The sequence below is a fragment of the Podarcis liolepis genome (assembly GCF_965112155.1).
Source record: "Podarcis liolepis genome assembly, chromosome: 10".
Lineage (NCBI taxonomy): Eukaryota > Metazoa > Chordata > Lepidosauria > Squamata > Lacertidae > Podarcis > Podarcis liolepis.
The window spans coordinates 51,951,642-51,971,729 of record NC_139562.1 but is presented as its reverse complement, the minus strand read 5'-3'; the positions used below and the strand labels follow the sequence as shown (position 1 = coordinate 51,971,729).

Genomic DNA, 20,088 nt, shown 5'->3' with positions numbered 1-20,088 from the left:
TGGCATAGTGGCAAAAGAGACAAAACTGCAAATCTGGGAATACCCAGCTCAAGTTGCCTTTGCCATGAATTCAGTAGAATTTGGCAAACCACTGTCTCTCAGGCTCAGCCCCCTATTTCCAATATGGATGTAATAATGCAGCGTTAACATACAGTGTTGCTGCAAGAGTACTGAACCCTCAATTTGGGGACCTAATCCTGCCCCCAAGCAATCCCCTCCCCCAGCACTTCTGATTTGGGTGCTAGTGGCAAAATGAACAAAAAGCCCATCAGGAAAAAAAGATGCAAAATGGATGTTGCTCAAGCCACACACCCTGAATGTCATACTCAAAGAACACCCGTAGTTAGAAAAAGGCACTGATGCTACCTGGGTTTCCATTAACAACTCTGGATTGAGGAGTATTCTAAGCTGATGAATTGCAGAAGCTTCCTTTATGCTCTATGGCCTGGAAAAGCAAGCATCAGGATACTTCCTCAAGCTAGAAGCAGGCAAATGAGTGTTACATTTAGAGCCTTTAGACAATTCAGTCAGTCCCTTCTTGTTTTCTGCCTCTGCTTCCCTTTCTTGATGCATTTTTAAAAGCCTCATTCTCAACTTCAGTTCAAGATTCAGTTCCTTTTGCATTTTCTTCCATTCCACTTGAAAATGCCACATCCCAGACTGGATTTGCCAAGGTTTGAGCTTCATCATCTACTGCTACTGTATATGTGGCTTGAGGTCATTGAGTGGCAGCTAAACCAGATGTTTCCTTGACAGTGTGACAAAAAGTGATTGAATAATCCTAGAATGGAGAAGACAATTTCCTTACCTCCATGTCTTCCTTGTCAGCCAGCAGTCTCCTTCTGCTTGTCACAGTCTCCAGGTGTTTTCTTCCTATTGGTTCTATGATATCAGCACCAACATATATTATAAGTTTGAGTTTGGCTCTAACTTAAGATATAGAGGACCATAAAGCAGAGGTGGGGGAAAGTGTTTCCAATAGATGAGCAAGTTAAATGGTTGCCTCCTGGGAGTTTGGCTAGAAGGGCACTTTTGCTGCAAAGCCCTATCTCATGGCATATCTGTCTAGTAGTAAAGGACTAGAAAGGCTGCGGTTTCTGTGACATTTGGTATATTAAGTGCTTATTAGTACAGATCATGTATGGTTCACTTGCAAATCAAGGGCTCGGGAGGGCTTTTAATGGAAACAGCGAGCAATCCAATCAATTTGAAAGGCTCTAATTGGTCTTTATATTTACAGATAGTTCTGTAGAGCAAAAGCTTACACTTCCTAGGTTTTTCTCATAGCATTTACAAAGCAAGTTGTCAAAGTTTGGAAAGGGCCTTTTTTGTGTGTTTTGTACTCTTCTTTCTTGACATCAGCAGCCATATGAAGCAGAAAATTGTTGTGTGTGCTTCAGCCACATTATAAATACTTAACTGCAGTATTGCTTGGACCTACAGCATTTTATTGCCATTTTAAAGTTTTGTTGCATTTTTATTTTATTTTATTGTTTTGTCTTTTTGTAAACCACTTTGAGGTTTATTATTATTTTTTTACAATCAAGCTTTTTTATATATAAATCAAGATAATTAAACAGTTGGTCTGTGAGCACTTAGAAAAGGATACTGCGGTTACTAAGACCCAGTGTGGGTTTCTCAACAAGTTATGACAAACAAATCTTGTTTCCTTTTTTTGGTAAGTGTTATAAGCCTGATGGATCAGGGGAATACTGTTAACATAGCATATCTTGATTTCAATAAGACTTTTGACAAAGTCCTCCGTGAACTTGCAGAGAATCTGCTAAAATATGGTCTGGGTGAGGTTACTATTAGATAGATTTGTAGTTGTTTGACCAAATCCAAAGAGCACTCACTAATGCCTTCTCATAAAAAAGTGACAAGTGGGGTGCCACAGGGTTCTGTCCTGGGCCCATTGTTGTTCAACATCTTTATAAATGACTAGGATGAAGGAATTGAGGAGATGCTCATTACATTTGCAGATGGCACCAAACTAAGAGTTGCTAACACTGCAAAAGACAGAATCAAGATTCAAGATGGCCTACCATGCACACTCTGAGCTAGGCTGCTATCCTCTGGTGTGGTGGGGGATACTATATCCTTTTGTCAGTGTTGAAATGATTCAGCAGCTGTCAATCTGGTCAGCTTCTGTTCATGGAAGCAGAAGAGTGCCATATTGCCCTTTGGCTCAGGCAGCAAAATGTCTTGAGCCAACCCTGGCATTGGCAGGCAACTTTTCACACTCTGAAGTTGACTCATTGTAGCCAAAGTACAATGAAGTACCATGAACATTGGGGGTAGGGGGCTTGGATAAGCACACAGCATTAACTTTGGAGACTATACATTAAACCAAACTGAGTGTTATTACTTGGAATGTCTCCAAACTGACATCTTCTGGCTAGAAAGAGACAGAGCAGGCCTGTTTGGCAGGAAACTGTGAGGTTTTGAGAAGAGCAAAATACTTAGGAGCTCAATAACCACGGTTGGTTGGCATCAGTGGAAGTAATTATGTAATTAATGGAAGTTGTTAATTGTGTTGCTGGCTATCCAAATGGTATGATTTGTCAGTAAATTCATTTTACAATAAAAGAAATGAATGGATGTTGAGGGGGGGAAAGATAGGGAACATAAGAGCTGCTATATTATCTTGTGAGCCTTGTCAGAAGTGCAAGAGTTGTAAAATGAGCCAGTGAGCACACTTAGGAACTTTTGGAGGTGGGGGACATATTTGGATGTCTGCCCCTCTGGGTTGTGACCTGTAAGGCTAGACATGGAATGCCTGATCTCACCCACCAGGAATTGTGGGGCCCTCATCTAAGACTTGGGTCAGGAAGTGTCCATATTCATCTTAAGAGTGAGGCTTATGTAATGGGCTATGATCAATCCATGTGAGGTGGCTCACCCAGGTTTGGTTGGGTTCTGGTTGCTCCCACATGGTGCTTACCCTCTGCTGAGATCTGTATTGAGTAAAACGTGGTCCTAATTCAATCCCACATATTTGTGTCTTGCCTCTTATTTACCTATTCCAGGTGAAAATTAAGGAAGAAGAGCTAGTAAACATGGGGCTGGTGTATTATCTTGTGTACTCTTATAGAAGAGCAAGATAGCACCTGTATGTATCATTTTTCGGGGGGGGGAGACCTTGATCTTGTTCTGCCTACTATGTGGTTGCTTATTTTTGTTATCTTCTGTACCTGCCTGTAAATGGTAAAACAGAGATAAAGAAATACACCTGGGATGATCTGTAATGAGAACCTCTATAATGAGCAATATATGGTGAATACAGTGGAGTTGTTGGAGGGTGGGTGAAAGCTCTTAATAGTCTTACCCAGCTGCAGTTCTTTATCTCTCTTTCAGTTCTGACAGACAGGCATACAAGACAGCAAGCAAGGAGATAGCAGGTAGGACCAGATCAAGCTATTCATTTACATAAGAAGGGCACAGGTGTTATCTTGCTGTTCCACTTAGGATATGTCAGCTTCCGTGTTTAAATGGTGAATACTGGTGAATACTGCACTGTCATCATCATTCTTTCTCCTTTTTCATCCCTCAGAAAATATGTGTTGATCTTACCATTTTAAGAGGGAAAGGCTGATGCCCAGTGTTGTCTAAGACCTTTTTTAAACAACAACAACAGCAACAACAACAAACAAATAAACTTTTCTTACCTTTCTCTTCTTTTTGCAGGATAGCTCTTTAAGTAACCATGATATAAGTATTTAGATTGTAGTCCTGTGTCATAGCTTACCTGTATAAGCAGTTAGTGAATGCACTGAACTACTAGAACAGCCTTCTCTAACCTGGCCATTGGATATGCTTGCTTGGGGCTGATGAGGGTTATACTCCAGCTCTCCGCAGCTTAGTACACAGGAGAAGAGGTAAAGCTGATGGATGTGCATATATATATATATATATATATATATATATATATATATATATAAAATATTTGTTCCTTTTCATTCTAGTTAGCCTGCTTATGAAGTATGAATGGGGATGAAGCAGTGGATGGGGAAGCCACTGTATGAGATAATAAAATGTTGGCAGTGAATACACAGGATGGTCATACAATTGGAAGGGACCCCCACCTGCAATACAGGAATCTTTTGCCCAATTAGGAGTCTCATGCTCTACCAGCTGAGCTATACAGATGTTCTATTACAACTTGCCTCAAGTATAAAGAGTAGAAATATGTAAAATTGTAAATGTTTAGGTAGTCTGCCCTGAGTCCAAATGTGTGGGAGAATGCTCCTCATATATCTAGGCAGTAGTACAGGTAGACCTGGATCTTGGAACTGATGTCCAGAGCCCTGTAGCTCAGGTGGTCCCAACTGGTCACCCAGAGAGCAGCTGATGGGGGGACACTAGCAAACAGGCCCTGCCGGAGCATGCGATAACCTGTTGGGACCAATGTAGGTTGACACAGCTTGCTTGCTTTCAAAAGCATTTTATAGTCAGAAGAAAGCTGACCAGGCATGCACATGTTCATAGATGCCTTTTATTTTTACTTTTAAAACACAGTGGGTGGGTTTCAATGCTGGTGCTACTCAGAGTAGTCCAATTGACATTTATGGGCACGATTGACTTAGGTGCTGTCTAGACAGCATCTTAAAAAGCAGAGACATCACCTTGCTGACAAAGGTCTGTATACTTAAAGCTATGGTTTTCCCATTAATGATGTATGGAAGTGAGAGCTGGACCATAAAGAAGGCTGACTGCTGAAGAATTGATGCTTTTGAATTATGGTGCTGGGGGAGACTCTTGAGAGTCCCATGGACTACAAGAAGATCAAACCTATCCATTCTTAAGGAAATCAGCCCTGAGTGCTCACTGGAAGGACAGATCCTGAAGCGGAGGCTCCAGTACTTTAGCCACCTCATGAGAAGAGAAGACTCCCTGGAAAAGACCCTGGTGTTGGGAAAGATGGAGGGCACAAGGAGAAGGGGACGACAGAAGACGAGATGGTTGGACAGTGTTCTTGAAGCTACTAACATGAGTTTGACCAAACTGCGGGAGGCAGTGGAAGACAGGAGTGCCTAGCGTGCTCTGGTCCATGAATAGTGAGACACGACTAAATGACTAAACAACAACAACTTAGGTGCATTAATTGTAATGAGTCTGCTCTGAGTAGGACTTGTTGAAATACAACCCAATTATCCTTTTCAACAACACAGTGGTGCTCTTTCCAAGTAAATGTGTTTAACTTCAGGGCAGCCAAAGCAAACCCCATTTTATTCCAGTACTTATGATGGTGCTGTGATTAAAGTGAATTTAAAATGCGGAACTGCACATGCTCACAGTATTTATTTATTTTCCAATTAGGTTTGGCAAACTTTTTGTGCGTGGAGGTGGTGGTTTGTTTTCCTGTAAAGTATCAAGGCTGCAGAAGTGGTTGTAAAGCATGTAACGGCAACATCGGAAAGAGATATATTAAGTGAGTGCTTCACATGGCAGTCTAAAGTGTCCCATCCTACCATTAAGTCTAAGATCTAAAATTCCCTAGTTCCACAACTCTTTGGGCTTTGGGTGAAAAGCAGAAATATGGTGACAGGAAGACAGAGTCACTTAAGCTTCTGTGTATTGTAACATCTAGAAGCCACTCACCTTTGGCTTTGTAGGTATATACAACCTATTTTTTATTTGAATAATGACAGTAGTTTTAAACCACTAAGGAGGGCATCGTCTACATTCTGTTTCTGTGTTTGAATGAAATCCTGACATGCATGGTTATTAGACATCTATCTAGCTTGTGTTGCCTCCCCTGATTTTTATTTCAACCTTTTGCAAGTGGCACTTTTAGGAATGATTTTTAAATGATGATAGAATTATACAGTTCTGGAAAATGTGGGAGAGTAAATGGGATTGCATCTATGGTGTGCAAAAGCATGGCATAATTAATAGGTGATTCATAAGCATTTTATGAAACAGGACTCTCTCTCCTGGAAGGAAAACCTACACTGTATATTCTAAATTTACCAGAAACAGAATTTTCTCATATCAGTTCAGTTCACTATTTTTAGTAAAAACTTTATGAATACACAATAACCTTTTTGCATTTAAAACCATCAAGAAAAAGTGTGTGAGATAATGTATTTATTTATGAGATTCACCAAGTAGAAACATTTTAATGTTATATGGATCCTTACCTAAGTTAACCTAAGAACACCAATGGGAGGAAATTTTCTGATTCCTTTTTCCTAGCTGCAATCAACTGTGCTCCCCAAAGGCCTGTTTTGAGGGGCCCTTCAAAATAATATGGGCACAAGGGTTTCTGGGGAGGGATGGAAAACTTTCCACCAGCCAAACCTAGCATTGATTGACTTCTGCTCATGCTACACCCCCATGTTCCACCCCACATTGTCCAGGAGGGCCTTCAGTCATCCAGAAAGACTTTTGGTGGGAATCCAGACGAAGTGAACAGGAAACTTTCATTCTGTGAACTTCCTTAACTTATTGCAGGAGCCATGTTACCGTCATGAAACCGTGTGATGCATGGAACACATTGTGCCTAATTCTTGAAGAGGGATACTATTTCCAAATTACAAAAAACTTGAATTAATGTTAAAAAGAGGGCCTTCTTGGAAGTGGCGCCCGCCCTGTGGAACACCCTCCTATCAGATGTCAAGGAAATAACAAAACCCCACCTATTTAATCCTGCTTGGAGGATCTGCATGGGGCTTCTACCCGTGTTCATCTGAATGTGAGCAGAGCCTTTTACACAGTTGGAGAGCCTGATAAAGTAAGGTCCTTGACTACTAAAGGTGTTCTACATGCATTCAAGTGAACATGGGTAAAAAGCTCCCTTAAGACACACATATAATGCCTGGACGCACATATAATGGTTTGAATCTTTCAAGCAAAAACTTCACTTAAGTATCAGTTAAGTGGAAGATAGCATTTTAGATCATTTGAGTAAATTCTTCTGTTTTAAGGAAAACTCTGGGTGGAATATGGGACACAGGTGGCACTGTGGGTTAAACCACAGAGCCTAGGACTTGCCGATCAGAAGGTCGGTGGTTCAAATCCCTGTGACGGGGTGAGCTTCTGTTGCTTGGTCCCTGCTCCTGCCAACCTAGCAGTTCAAAAGCACGTCAAAGTGCAAGTAGATAAATAGGTACCGCTCCAGCGCGAAGGCAAACGGCGTTTCCGTGCACTGCTCTGGTTCGCCAGAAGTGGCTTAGTCATGCTGGCCACATGACTTGGAAGCTGTACGCCGGCTCCCTCGGCCAATAAAGCGAGATGAGCGCTGCAACCCCAGAGTCGGTCACAACTGGACCTAATGGTCAGGGGTCCCTTTACCTTTACCTGGGTGAAATTCTGCATTATAGTAAATTACACAAGGAAGCATAGGCACTGGCTCTAGGGGGCTGAGGCTATTTTTTTAAAAGGGGGCTGCCCCCCTATTGTTGAGGCCAAAAATGGAGCCGGGCGTGGAACGCCGTCAGGATGTTGTGTGATGTTGCACATGCACTGTCAGGATGTCACGTTGGGCCCCCTCAATGCTCTTTGGAAGATGGCGCCCCTGCAGGGAAGTGTAAGAACTGCTGATTTCATCCAAGAAATAAGTTCTTATTGGCATACTTATGGCAAAGTGCTCTTTGTGTGTGGCTATTTTTTTGCCATTGATCTCAGCTGCGTTCTTTGAAACAATGTAATTCTAACCCCTGAGCTATATCAGTAACTGGTTTTAAATGTACTTTGTCTCATAAGACAAACATACAAGATACATGAACAAGTTCTTGCTGACCTATACAGTGCTGACTTTATAATAGGTCATATTTCAAGTACTGTGTGCTTGATAAATAGCCTGCCTCTAAGAGCTCTGTCCTCGGTGCTGAAATCTCTCGTGATGTATGGGCACGTCTGGCTGATAAATTCTAATGTCGGCATGTGTGTGATAGCGATTCATCAGGTTTGTAAAGAGTGTGCTCAGTGAAACATGCTGAATTCATAAAGATACATATTTTGGATATTATAGAATTACCACTGGGACCCACACACATCCCATTTTGGCCTTTAAAGCTTCTGTGGAAATCTCTTGCAGCTTGCAAGCAATGACTAAAAATGACCCAGAAAGAATTTGTCACAATTTAAGATGAACTTTTAGTAATTAATAACTTGCTTTCCAGGGGGATTTGTTGTTGTGACAATCAGTGGCAGACCAAACACAGCAGTCTCTGTATAAAAAGAGGACATATAAACACTAAGAAAGCACTGTGATTTGTATAGATAACATTCTTGGTCAACTTCTTATCCAGCATAATTAAAAGTCTAGACTGGTTTTTAGGGTTGTGGAAAAATTACACACTTCCTAAATAGATTTTTGAAATTTAAAATGTTGAGTAAAAGTAAATTTTCAGACTCTTAAGAAATTTGAGTTACTTAATTTTTGGCTTTGGGGCAAATTCTAGTTTTTAGTGTCCTGCCTTCGAATTATATTTTGACTCTGAAATGTCACATTTTCACATCCTAATTTGAGTGAATTGTCAATCTCAAAGAGAAGGTCCTGCTATCTCTCCAAATTTATTTAAAGCAGGGGTGGGGAGCCTCTGCCTTGTAGGCCAATCACTAGGTTTTCCCATTTGGTGCATAAGGCTGCTTTGGGGAAGGCATGCCTACCTGCCCTACACCTGATGTCATAGAGTTAAGGGCAGAGCTTTGTCAAAGCTTTCTTGAGCAGTTTCCAAAACACCTGACAGCCATTTGGTTGGCTTACTCCCATCTGCATCAGCTGATGTGAAAGGTCATCCTGAGTGTTTTTTCTCTGCTTTGTTTCAGCAGCTGTTTCACTCCAAATGGGTTTTCAGTGAAGTGGCTGGTGGAATGAAGATGGGAACACCTAACTTTTAGCAGTGATATGTTGCTTGCTAGTACTTTGAAGCCCCCAACTTCAAAGCACCAAATCCCTTGATGTCATTTATGAAGATAGGTGATTGACCTGTCAATTTTGACCTGCAAGGCACATTCTGATAAGAATCTAGCCCATTGAGCCAAAATGCTCCCCTCCACCAATGTAAAGCCTTGCTGAGACAGAAGGCCAGAATTGGGGGGCAGTTTTTTCATTCATTTATAATATATGTCCCTGTCTTTCTTCTATGATGGAAGATAAGGGAGCGTATACTGGGGTCCCAGGTACTTTCCAGGCACTGACCATACTCAGAGCTATTTAAACTTCAGCAAGAGTGTAGCATCATATTGTCATCATATCATATCTTTGACTGCGCCAAAGGAGATACTGCTGACACCCAAACCACCCTCAGCCTTCTTGACTGAGTTGTCTCCTGATGATTCAGGAAATCCATGAGACAGCATTGCATACTTTTAACCTATAGAGTCTCTCTTTCTGCTCTTGAATCTCAGCTACTTACCTTTTTCTAAGGACAAAGCTGCTGGCATTCTACTCATCTCTATACCTCCCTGTTCAATGCCAGCCCAATTCCCCCCCCTACAGAACCCAAATGGTGCCCTCATCTTGTAGCACCATTCAGAAGTCAATTCCTGCCCATTTATCCATGTCTCCCTTATGGTGCCACCTGAAGCAGGCCACTTCATCCTGCTGTTTGTGCAGAGCTGGCCCTGTTATTTTCCCTGCATATTGGCCATTTCTGTCTTGTTTCTTCCCAGTTCTTGATATTCTTGTGAATTCTTTAGGAATTTGTGGACATCAGCTCTGACATGAACAGGCTACACAATCCAGTTATTAACATTGTAATCATGTAACTTATTTCCAACTCCGGTGGTATATATTTTCCTCAAAGTTAGGGGAGACTGTAAGTCAGAATTCTACACTTTTGTGGTTGACTCTTATTTTGGTGATGATGGTTATTTTGCATCTGACCTGCTTTCATTTTTACAGCTCTTTATTTTTGTTGTTATTGATGATTTAATCTCTATTGGATTTAGGATTATTATTATTATTATTATTATTATTATTATTATTATTATTTAGTCCTGAACACTGCAAATGCACCAGAAAAGCAAATAAATATTTTCGATATACCAAGCCTTGATACTCAAATGTGCATACACAGCCAGGCTGAGTTACCTAGAATTCTTCATTTGGTTTGAATGGAGTCTGGGTAAATCACAGAATCAAATCTGGTTGGTTTCTTTGAGACATGCAGTTTGAAGGCATGATACACCTAGAGAAAAGATTCATTGCTAACGATAGTTACTTCTTGAATAGTTTGCAAGAAAACCCTGATGGATCACACCAAAGTCACATCTAGTTCAAAATCCAGATTTCCATTGTGACCAACCAGCTCCCTTTGGGAATAATATCAGCAGGTCACAACATTCTATTCATTTTTAATCCTAATACTCTTTCAGTTCAAGTGGTGTGGCCCAGTTAAGTAAATGCAGATGTTCACACAGCTCATCTTGTTTCAGTTTTCTACTCAATAATAGCTAGTCTGTAAAATCGGAATGATTATGGCAATGGCTTGTATGAAAATGGATCCATGACTTTGGGGCATTCAATTGTTTTAAAATATACAGAAATGATTGTAGTACCATGATTTTGACTAGAAACTGCTGAGCGCTTCATAGATTACAAATTAAATACAGCTCCAATAAGATTTTTTGCTGTTTTGTTTTGTTCTTTTTAAAAACAAAACACAACACAACGTAGTGGAAATTAGCCCTGGTGTTCAGCCAATGAAACACCTTTCCTAAACATTTATGTGAATACTTCAGAAAGTGTTTTATTGTGTCCTTTATTGCAAGTACACAGCCTGAAATAGATTTGATGCAATCAGGCCTGCAAGTTTGTGTGCATTTACTGGATATTAAAATGTTGGTGTTGCACAGTATGTTCCAGTAAATCCCCAAAAAGAACTTATTTAGAAAGAAAGAAGTCCAAAATATTTTGATTGTACTCAAAAATGTATTTTTTCCTCATAAAAAAAGTTTCACATACTCACTGTTTCTACTCTACAGAATTTGTCCAATTCATCACACCACGGGTCAATTCTAGTTCACTGCAAAAACTCGTGGCTAATGTGTGTCATATAACACAGGAGGAGGGTATTACTCAATTCCACTATTTCTACATTTAATTAAAAAAACAACAAATACATAAAATTTTCTCCTCTACTTGCACTGTATAGACAGCATTGAGTGCCTCTTAGATTGTAAGAAGTCACACTATAAAGTCCTAGAAAACAATTTGGTTGGCACAGAATTCTTCAAAGACAGGTGTTTTAAAAAAATACCACACCGGCAAATATTTGTATTTGTAACTATCACCATCTGCTAAGTCCAAGGTTTTGATTTTTGTAGAGGGATACTTTTTTTTTTTTTTTGCTTTTTTATTGAGCACAATTATTTAGTCTTGTGCACCCCAGTTTAGCACACTAGTACAGTAACATTGGTATCTCATGACATATTAGCTGGAACACCTATGACTGTTGCTTGGACTTCGAGCGCTGTGCTTTTCTCTTTGTTAGTATCCCAAAGACTGATTAGAGGAGGGTAAAGCTCACTGAAGGAAAAGGATTGTTTCTTCAGGTAATTTCTGAAGTAGCTGTGTCCTGCATCACAGTTCATTTCATGAGAGATGCAGCTGAAGAGAGAAACCACACAAAAGAATCCCAAAAGTGTAGCAAGACAGACAAACAATGTAGTGATGTTGTTCTTCTCATAATTTGCCATTGCTGGATCCAATCCTTTTGTTGCAATGTTGACGCACTGCCTTGCATTCTGTAACTGGACAGTGGGGATGTCCATACAAATTGTATATTCCGTGGACGGGGTTAGATGTGTAAAATTATAGACTTTTATATGGGATGGAATTCGAGTGCTCCGAGAAGCCAGAGAATTTCCATCTTTGGGAAAGGCAGTCCATCTGATGGCGGATTTCACTATTTTGGAAGTTGCTTTCCAGGACAGAAGTACAGAATTAGATCGCACGTCTTCTACCTTAATAGACAAAGATTTATGGTTATCCTGGGGAAAAGAACCATCCACATTAATCATAATGGATTTTAAATCTGCACCGACCAAATTAGTTGCTATGCATGTGTATAAGCCACTTTCTTTTTGTGTTATATCACTGATATCTAGCGTTCCTTCTGAATGTACATAATATTTAAGAGAAACAGTGTTGGGCAAAAGTTTATGTCCAGATGGAGTTATCCAATACACTTCAGGCTCTGGTTCTGCTGTCGCTCTGCAGTGTAAAGAAATATAGCTGCCTGTTTCTATATTTATGTTGGAGGGAAAACTTTCTGGGGCTATCAGTGGAAGGCAGATTTCCATCATTTCTCTAAAATGAACCTTCCTCACATTCTGGCCCTGAAATTCAGGAGGATCTACACAAAATAATGATTCCGGCTCCATGAACCTAATGCTAGTTTTATTCATATTAATCCATCGGATGACGCAGTCACACCGGATTGGGTTGCTGTGTATGCTGATTTCCTTGAGATTAGGCAAAGATTCAATTGTACTACGGTACAGGGCACTGAGTGCATTACTGTTGAGCATGAGTGATTCCAACCGGGGAAGTCGATAGAATGCATTTGGGTGTACATATGACAGTCGGGGGTTATTCGTAGCTTCTATTTTTCTCAAGTCTGGCAAATTGTCGACTGCCAGGTTATCAATAGATATCAGTTCAGGCATGTTATTAATTCCCAATTCTTTGAGGTGTATCATATTGCTAAAATCTCCTCTTCGTATTCTGTTAATGGGGTTCTTGTTTAAATCTAAAAATTTAAGGTTAGTAGCCTTTTGAAGAGCAGTGTGGGGCACTTTTACTAATCTGTTGTCATAGAAAGAGATGCTTTCTAAATTGTCAAGGCCAGCCAAGGCATTATCTGGTATTTCTGTGAGATTTATGCCTGCTAAAACCAGGCTCCGCAGATTGATAAGGGGCTTAAAGTTCATATCTTCGATTCTGATAATTGGGTTTTCTCCAATCATAAGAATCTCCAGATTAGGAATAGCTTCAAACCACTTACTGTTGATCACTTGCAGACTATTGGAATTGAGATGAAGTCTAAGAAGATTATAAAGACCTGTGAAGGCTCCTGGTGCAATTGTGGAAAGCAGGTTGTGATTAATGTAGAGCTCTTGGAGATTGTTCAGCCCAGTGAGACATTTGTCCGGCAACTCTGTAAGTTTGTTTTCTTCCAGATACACTGAAAGAAGTTGGGGTATCTTCCGAAGTTCAATATTGGCCACTGATGATAAACTGTTCTGAGATAAATCCAAACCAGTAAGGTTTACTGGGAAGTCTGCTGGGTATTCAATTTTTTTAATGTTGTTTGCCTGTAGAAGTAGAACCTGTGTATCAGCAGGCAACTGGGTTGGGAAAGTTGAGAGACCTACATCATTGCAATCCACTGTGGAAGCTTCCATGTATATGGATCTTGGAGTGAACCACGGTCTTATATCACATGTACATGACTGTGGGCAGTCTGCTTTTTTATCTACAGCTTGAACTAGCACAGTGATAGTTAGGCCAAGTAAAAAGTGAATTTTGAATGGCATGTCCTTCATTTTAGCTCACTGTTCCAGAAAAGTAATTGGCCCTTAAGGATTGGACAATTACAGTTTTTTAAGTTCAATAGGAGATGGTCATTTGAGAAGACAAACACTTGCATTTGTCAAATGACGCATGCTGCAGAAGCACAACAACCCTCTCTTTCTTGGAAATATGTGGCTCCTTTGCAGTCACTTTGTCCAGTTAAGAGAGGCATATTTGGGGAACAATAAATATTGAGTTGTATTTGAAAAATGTGGTCCACCCAGGAGGTCGTCAAAAAGGAAGCAGAACAATCATATAGTAGTGTTAAGTTTAGATTCCATGATGTCTTCCTTCTTTTTGTTGTTGTTGTTGTTGTTGAAAAGAGACCTTCGATATAAAGAGAGAGAAAACAATTAGTACTTGCTGCTATTAAACAAAATAAGCAGAAATGTTTTTTGGTGAAAACATATTGTGTTGCTTACTGCAGGTGATATTTAGACAACCTGGCAGACAGATCTGAAAAATCTTTATTGTCTAAAATGCTGGCATCTGGACACGGAATACCAGTGTAGTAGGTGTGTGTGTGTGTGTGTGTGAGAGAGAGAGAGAGAGAGAGAGAGAGAGAGAGAGAGAGAATCACTAAGTATTCAGAAATTTAAGCATTTGCATGTTGATACAATTAGCACAGCAATATGTCTAATAGTACATATGTCTGCTTGAAGGTAAGCCACACTGAGTTCAATGGAACTTGCATATAGGACGGCAGGTTTCAATTTACAGCTGAACTTAAATCCACTGTGTGTGAATGTAAATGAACAGGTTCTTCTATCTGCACTGGTTCTGACCTCTCCTCCCACTGGTGATGTGGTACCTACCGAACACATGTTGATTCATGTGTCACCATCATCTGTAGTGGGATCGACATCTACTAATGTGTGTACATTTTTGGGATCATGACCAATATGTTTGTGAGAATGAGCACAATAAGAATTCAAATCACTGTAGAACTTTACATCTGGTTAAACATAATAGCAACTCAGTTTTTTTCCAGAAGGCTGGCAGGGTTGGTCTGTTATAGCAATATCAGCAGCAAGTCTTGTGGCACATTGCTTGGCACACAGTATTTTCAATAAACAACCAAAATGGTAGGCAATACAGTGGTGCCCCGCAAGACGAATGCCTCGCAAGACGGAAAACTCGCTAGACGAAAGAGTTTTCCATTTTGGAGGTGCTTCGCAAAATGAATCTCCTATGGGCTTGCTTCGCAAGACGAAAATGTCTTGCGAGTTCCTGTGGGTTTTTTCCCTTCCCCCCTTTTTCTAAGCTGCTAAGCCGCTTATCAGCTGATCCGATAAGCCAATAAACTGCTAAAAGCTGCTAATAGCGCTAATCCGCTAATCCGTCAATGGGCTTGCTTTGCAAGACGAAAAAACCGCAAGACGAAGAGAATCAAAGAACGGATTCTTTTCGTCTTGCGAGGCACCACTGTACATGACCGACAGATCAAGTTGCATTCTATCTTGCACTGTTTTCCTTTTGTTTCCTGCAGTCATAATTCACACTGGTAGCTTTGTTTGCAAACTTGTATGATAAGGCCAATGGTTCACTGACATTGATAAATGTATTTTGAGATGTTGCTGGTAAAAGATAGTAAACACTGCATCCCCGGCAAAGGATGTCTTCCAAGATGTAAAGCATAGAATAGTCTGAACTAACATCTGATTTGGCTCCTTCCTTCCCTTCATTTGTTGGCATTGAATGCTAATCTCCAAGACTGACTTGCAACTTTTAGACAACTAGTGACAAACGTTATCTGAAATAAACACTGCTGGTGTCAACAGGAGAGGCATAGTATCTTTCTCAGAGCCATCTATATTTCCCTTTTTAAAACATATTTTATATTCTGTTTTCATCTCTTCAGTGCCACATAATTGTATTTTGCTCTTTTCTGTTCCTTTATGTACACACTTGTACATACATGTGTGCACATGGTACATACATAAACAGTGGAGATATTCTTAGCCATTTTTATTAGGCATGTGTGTGTTTCTACACACACACACACACACACACACACACACACACACACACACTACTCCATGGTACTGAAGGCAGTTAAATAAATGACTTCAGTAATCCCTGCAACAATCCGTTAAAGTAGGTCACAATTATCCCTGTACAGCACTGGGGCTGGGGCTGGGAGATAATGGCTTCCTTAAGGCCATGTAGTGCCTGAGACAAGTTTTGGACCAGGGATGCTTTGAGCCACAACTTAATAAGGGACTTAACAAGAAATACCCTTAGACCAACACCCTCCAGCTTCTTGCTCCATTGATCTCTCTGACTTCAGTGGGACTACTTTGGAGCAAGCAATTTGATGATTATAGTCAATGGCTTGGGGGTTTTGCATCCCAGTTCTGCCGCTTTCTAGCTAAACAGGGATTTCAGAAACAGTTTTGAAACTGCTCTGGGCGTTGAGGAGGCAAACGACAAATTATTGGCACTATCCTTTAAGCATCCGCAGTAGACTTTCCAAGGCATATTTCTATTGTCGGTTATTGTCTTCCACTTGAAATGCTGCAGAAACCTTCAAAAGAGGTTTGATTTGCCATGGTGTTGGTGCCATGGCCAATGGCTGCACTGCAATTGGTTTAGCTGTGTTTATGAAGCTTTTGTCCTACCCTTCTTCCAAGATGCTCAGGGCAGCGGATATGATCCTCCCCAATGGTGTCGGTCCACTCGCACAATGAACTTCTGCTTGTGCATTGGGGCTTCCTCTCCCCGCTACAGCCCCTACACACACACACACACACACACACACACACACACCTCCCCCCTTTGTATGTAGGTGTAAAGCTTTCTAACTTGCAGTGTCTTAATGTGTATAAATAAAATCATCAGACAATGTGTGAGCTAAACATGTCAGTGAAACATTATGTTGTTTTGAGGTTTTCTAATGCATTTTTTTGTGGCAAGGGGCCAATATATATGCAATGCAAAGTAGCACTGGTACAGAATAACATAATCAAAATATAATCTGTTCCATGAAATTAGGTACTCTTCAGGCTTGCATAGAAAAGAACATTTGCACAAATGGCTAGTTAATAAAACTCTGGCATTAGCTTCACAAGCTGAATTACCTACCGCCTTGCTGTCCCTATTGTTGGATGTGCTGCTGGTGACAAAAGACTTAAACATGGGCCTCTTTTCTGTATTAAAGATTTGGCGGGGGGGAATTTTCTTGGACACTAGTGCAGTAGTTTAGAAGAATTATAAATATGAAGTTAGCACTACAGAAAGCTCTTAGGCAAAGACAAGACTTCTTCTATTAGGGTCAGTGTTACCTTTCAAGTTTATCCTTGCTAATGCCTTCAGGTAAACTTCATTATTGGTTCTTTCAGATTTGATCTAAAGAAAAGAAAGTTACTAAGCAATGAACTCAAGTAACCTTGTTATTTTACAGTAGGACTGGATACTCTCTTAGTATTGGCTTATTTGTAACATTGCAGAGCATCAAGTTTACAATCTCTTGCCCAAGGTAAGGGATGAGCTTAGAAGGGGAGGGAAAATTGTGGTGTTAGGAAAGTGAGAATCCTTGGTGATTAACTTGCTTCATATCCATGGGAGAACAGGAAATCTCCATTTGGAGCTAGTTGCGGGCAGAATTATGTGTATAAATAAAATTATACGAAGTGCTTTGACAAAGTGCTTTGACTATTTGTAGAATTACTTGCCATGAATATATCTAATTCTCAGTCTAAACTAGTGTCCATCACCACATTGTATGCATTATTGTGTAAAGAATAATTCCTTGAAGGCACTGCCAATAAATTTCATAGGTGGCCCTCAATTCCATTATTAATAAGAACCAAGATTCTGGTGTTTAAATATGTGTTATTTTGGTCTGAAATAACAAGCAGAATAACAAGCAGCCTCATGCTTTGCATATATACTTGAAACAATATTGAAATGATTATTTAGCTGTTGTATGAAGTGTTGGTAATGGAAAAGGACTTTTTGGAAATCATTTTGGCATTGCACATAGCTACTTCTCTCCTTTCTTTGTGGTGGGAACAAAAGATCCACAAAGTCTTCCATTAATTACCATTTTTTGTCTGAATCAGGTTACTATGGTAACAGCTTTGGAACAAGCCAGGTTATTAGGGCAGCTTCAAACCATGGTTTAATATCCTGCTTTATTTCAAAGCTTTTAACCTTAGTTTTCTGGTGCAAGCAAAATGGAAAACAGTGGGTAATGGAGGAACTTCATGGTTTGTTTACTTGTGCATATGAAGAGAGGGACAAAGAAGTTTTGTGTTTGGCCAAAAAGGTTTGTTGTCAGTGTGTCAAGAGCATACTATCCTCTCACTCGACCTGAAAACACTTAAAAGGAAATGCTAGTGACCTGTATGTCCAAGACCAGGCACTCTACTACGCATCTAATGGTGATTCAGAACTAGCATTTTCTTCATACTAAACTTCTAGGCACCAGAGTGTCGAGTATGCAACAACTTCCTATCTAGCTACCACCTAAACTGAAGGTATAACATTTTGTGTGTGTTATACTAAGAAAGAAATGCACAGTTGTCACAAATGTAACAATATTAGCACATTCTTGCCCCATTCTGTGTGAAATGAAATTCAGAAAGGAGAAATCTACTTACCCCTCCACCCCCTTGACACATGTGTGATTATTTTGTAACCTGAAACATATAGTGCACTTAAGCGTGAGACCCCAACAGCATTTCATTGCTGAAGATGAAACTTGGCTGAACTTAAATTTATATTTTGCATTTAATTTTGTGGTGTGTGTGTGCGTGCGTGCGTGCGTGCGTGCAGCAAATTTCATTCCTCTTTCCAAGGTGCAAATACCAGAATGAAATTTTGATAGTGTGAGTGCTTCATTTATTAATGAGTGAGACATCTTACACACGTCTCCTAATGCTCAGTAAAAGTGTTAAGTTTATATACAGGAGGAACATATATGTCTGAGTGTAGACTGCAAACTTTCTTGTTAAAAGCTAATATGCCTCTGGCAAAAGAGCTTTGTGCTGCTGCTACCTGCCAGCTGCTACTGGCATGCTGAGAAATGATCAAGCTGCTCATTTCCTTCCTGTTTGGCATTTAAGACATTTCTAGCTTAATATACAGAGTTATTCAGTATACAGATGACTTTATACTAAAGTAGATGGATTGTACTACTCTATTAACTTTACAAACACAAAGCGCACATAAGCACAAACTCTTCCAGGGTTTAATTTCTTTCTCATCCTGTAGCAGCGAATTGGGGAGCCCTTTGGGGGGGGTTACGACTGCTTTCCTCACAGGGATAATCTGTTAGAGGACACATGCTGACATTTGTGCTAGACCAGTGACAAAATCAGGCAGAGCCAGAGCTCTTTCTCCTTTTCTGCCACCTCTTTTCACTTACATCCCCCCCATTGTACCCCTTTCCTCATTTTTCTCTTTGACACCCACATGAAATTAAGCTGAGGGCTGCAAGTTGCTCACTCCTGCTCTAGCATGACCAAGAAATTGAACTCAGATCCAGAAGTTGAGCCCTGGGTTGGCTCTTAATAGCTTGGTCTTATTTCATGTCTGTGTGACAAAGTAAGTGGGTTGCAGTCTGGGTCACAGTTCAGTTAGGGTAAAAGTTTCTGTTTGCCACAAGCACTAAGGTCACCATTATTTGGGGGCAAAGGATGGGTTTTGCATTGCAAAATATGTGTCTTCCCTCTGCCTCCGTTCCCATCCATTATCATGATAGCTGGCTTCAGTGCTACTTAAACATTAAAGAGCAAACTCACTAGATCTCTTTATGCGCCATATATCTTAAGAAAACGAAAGCTTACTAGAATTAGGCACTTAATATGTTTGTATTTCTGCATTTCTGCTAGAGCTGGAGACCTTACTTTGGAAGTGTTTTATTTGTACCTGTTCAAGGTTCTCTTCTGTAAAGGCCAACTGCAGAGATATTTGCTTGTTATAGCAAGCTTTTGTTAGGAACTAAGCAAAATTAATACAAAATGAATAAAGACACGTGAAACGTAAAGCAGGTCATGTCAGAAACATGTTGGTTATCAAAAAACAGACATTAAATCTTACTTTCTTCATAGCTGTTTTCCTCCGTGAACTGAATATCTTTGTTGGAGGTGTACAGTCTGATTATATGTATATATATTGGGATTGGAGGTCCATTGGGTTTATTGGGACTCATTCTATCAGTGAGGGAGAAATTCAGCTCACATTTTAATGCAAACCCACCTAATTCACACTACATGAACCAATACAGGAACTGAAACACAGTTATCCTTTGAAATTTTCACTTCTCTGAATTTTGCAGTGCCAGTCTCCAACAAAATGTGCACATAAAGGTGCATATTAATATGTAGTAAATATTGCAGGTGCATGGTTTCTGTTATTAACACCATGATATATCGTGATCATGGACAGAAAATTGGTCTAAACTCTGGAAGCCCTGTATTAGCCTATTTAGCCCTGAGTGCCATTGTATCTCAGCTTTACTTCAATGGTTAGTACAGTGGGGACCCACTTACTGGGCCTTGCTCTTTTTGAAAGATCAGCAAGGTAAAAAAATAAAGTACTTTGATAAATGGTAG

At 40.1% G+C, this 20,088-nt stretch overlaps 2 protein-coding genes across 4 annotated transcripts in view; one reads left to right on the top strand and one right to left on the bottom strand.

Annotated features, from left to right (window-relative positions):
• IMMP2L (inner mitochondrial membrane peptidase subunit 2) overlaps positions 1–20,088 on the top strand; it is a 456,338-nt gene that overhangs the window by 144,804 nt on the left and 291,446 nt on the right. The gene's annotated exons all lie outside the window — the stretch shown is intronic.
• Positions 10,863–20,088, bottom strand: part of LRRN3 (leucine rich repeat neuronal 3) — a 46,997-nt gene continuing 37,771 nt past the window's right edge. Inside the window, exons 2-3 of one of the 2 annotated variants that reach the window (XM_083463529.1) lie at positions 16,813–16,876; positions 10,863–13,855 (exon numbers count right to left, since the gene is read on the bottom strand). In XM_083463529.1, coding sequence (XP_083319655.1) covers positions 11,374–13,500 — 2,127 coding nt within the window. In that variant the 5' untranslated portion in view covers positions 13,501–13,855; positions 16,813–16,876 and the 3' untranslated portion in view covers positions 10,863–11,373. The remainder of the gene's footprint in view (positions 13,856–16,812; positions 16,877–20,088) is intronic. The other variant, XM_083463528.1, reaches the window with a different exon arrangement.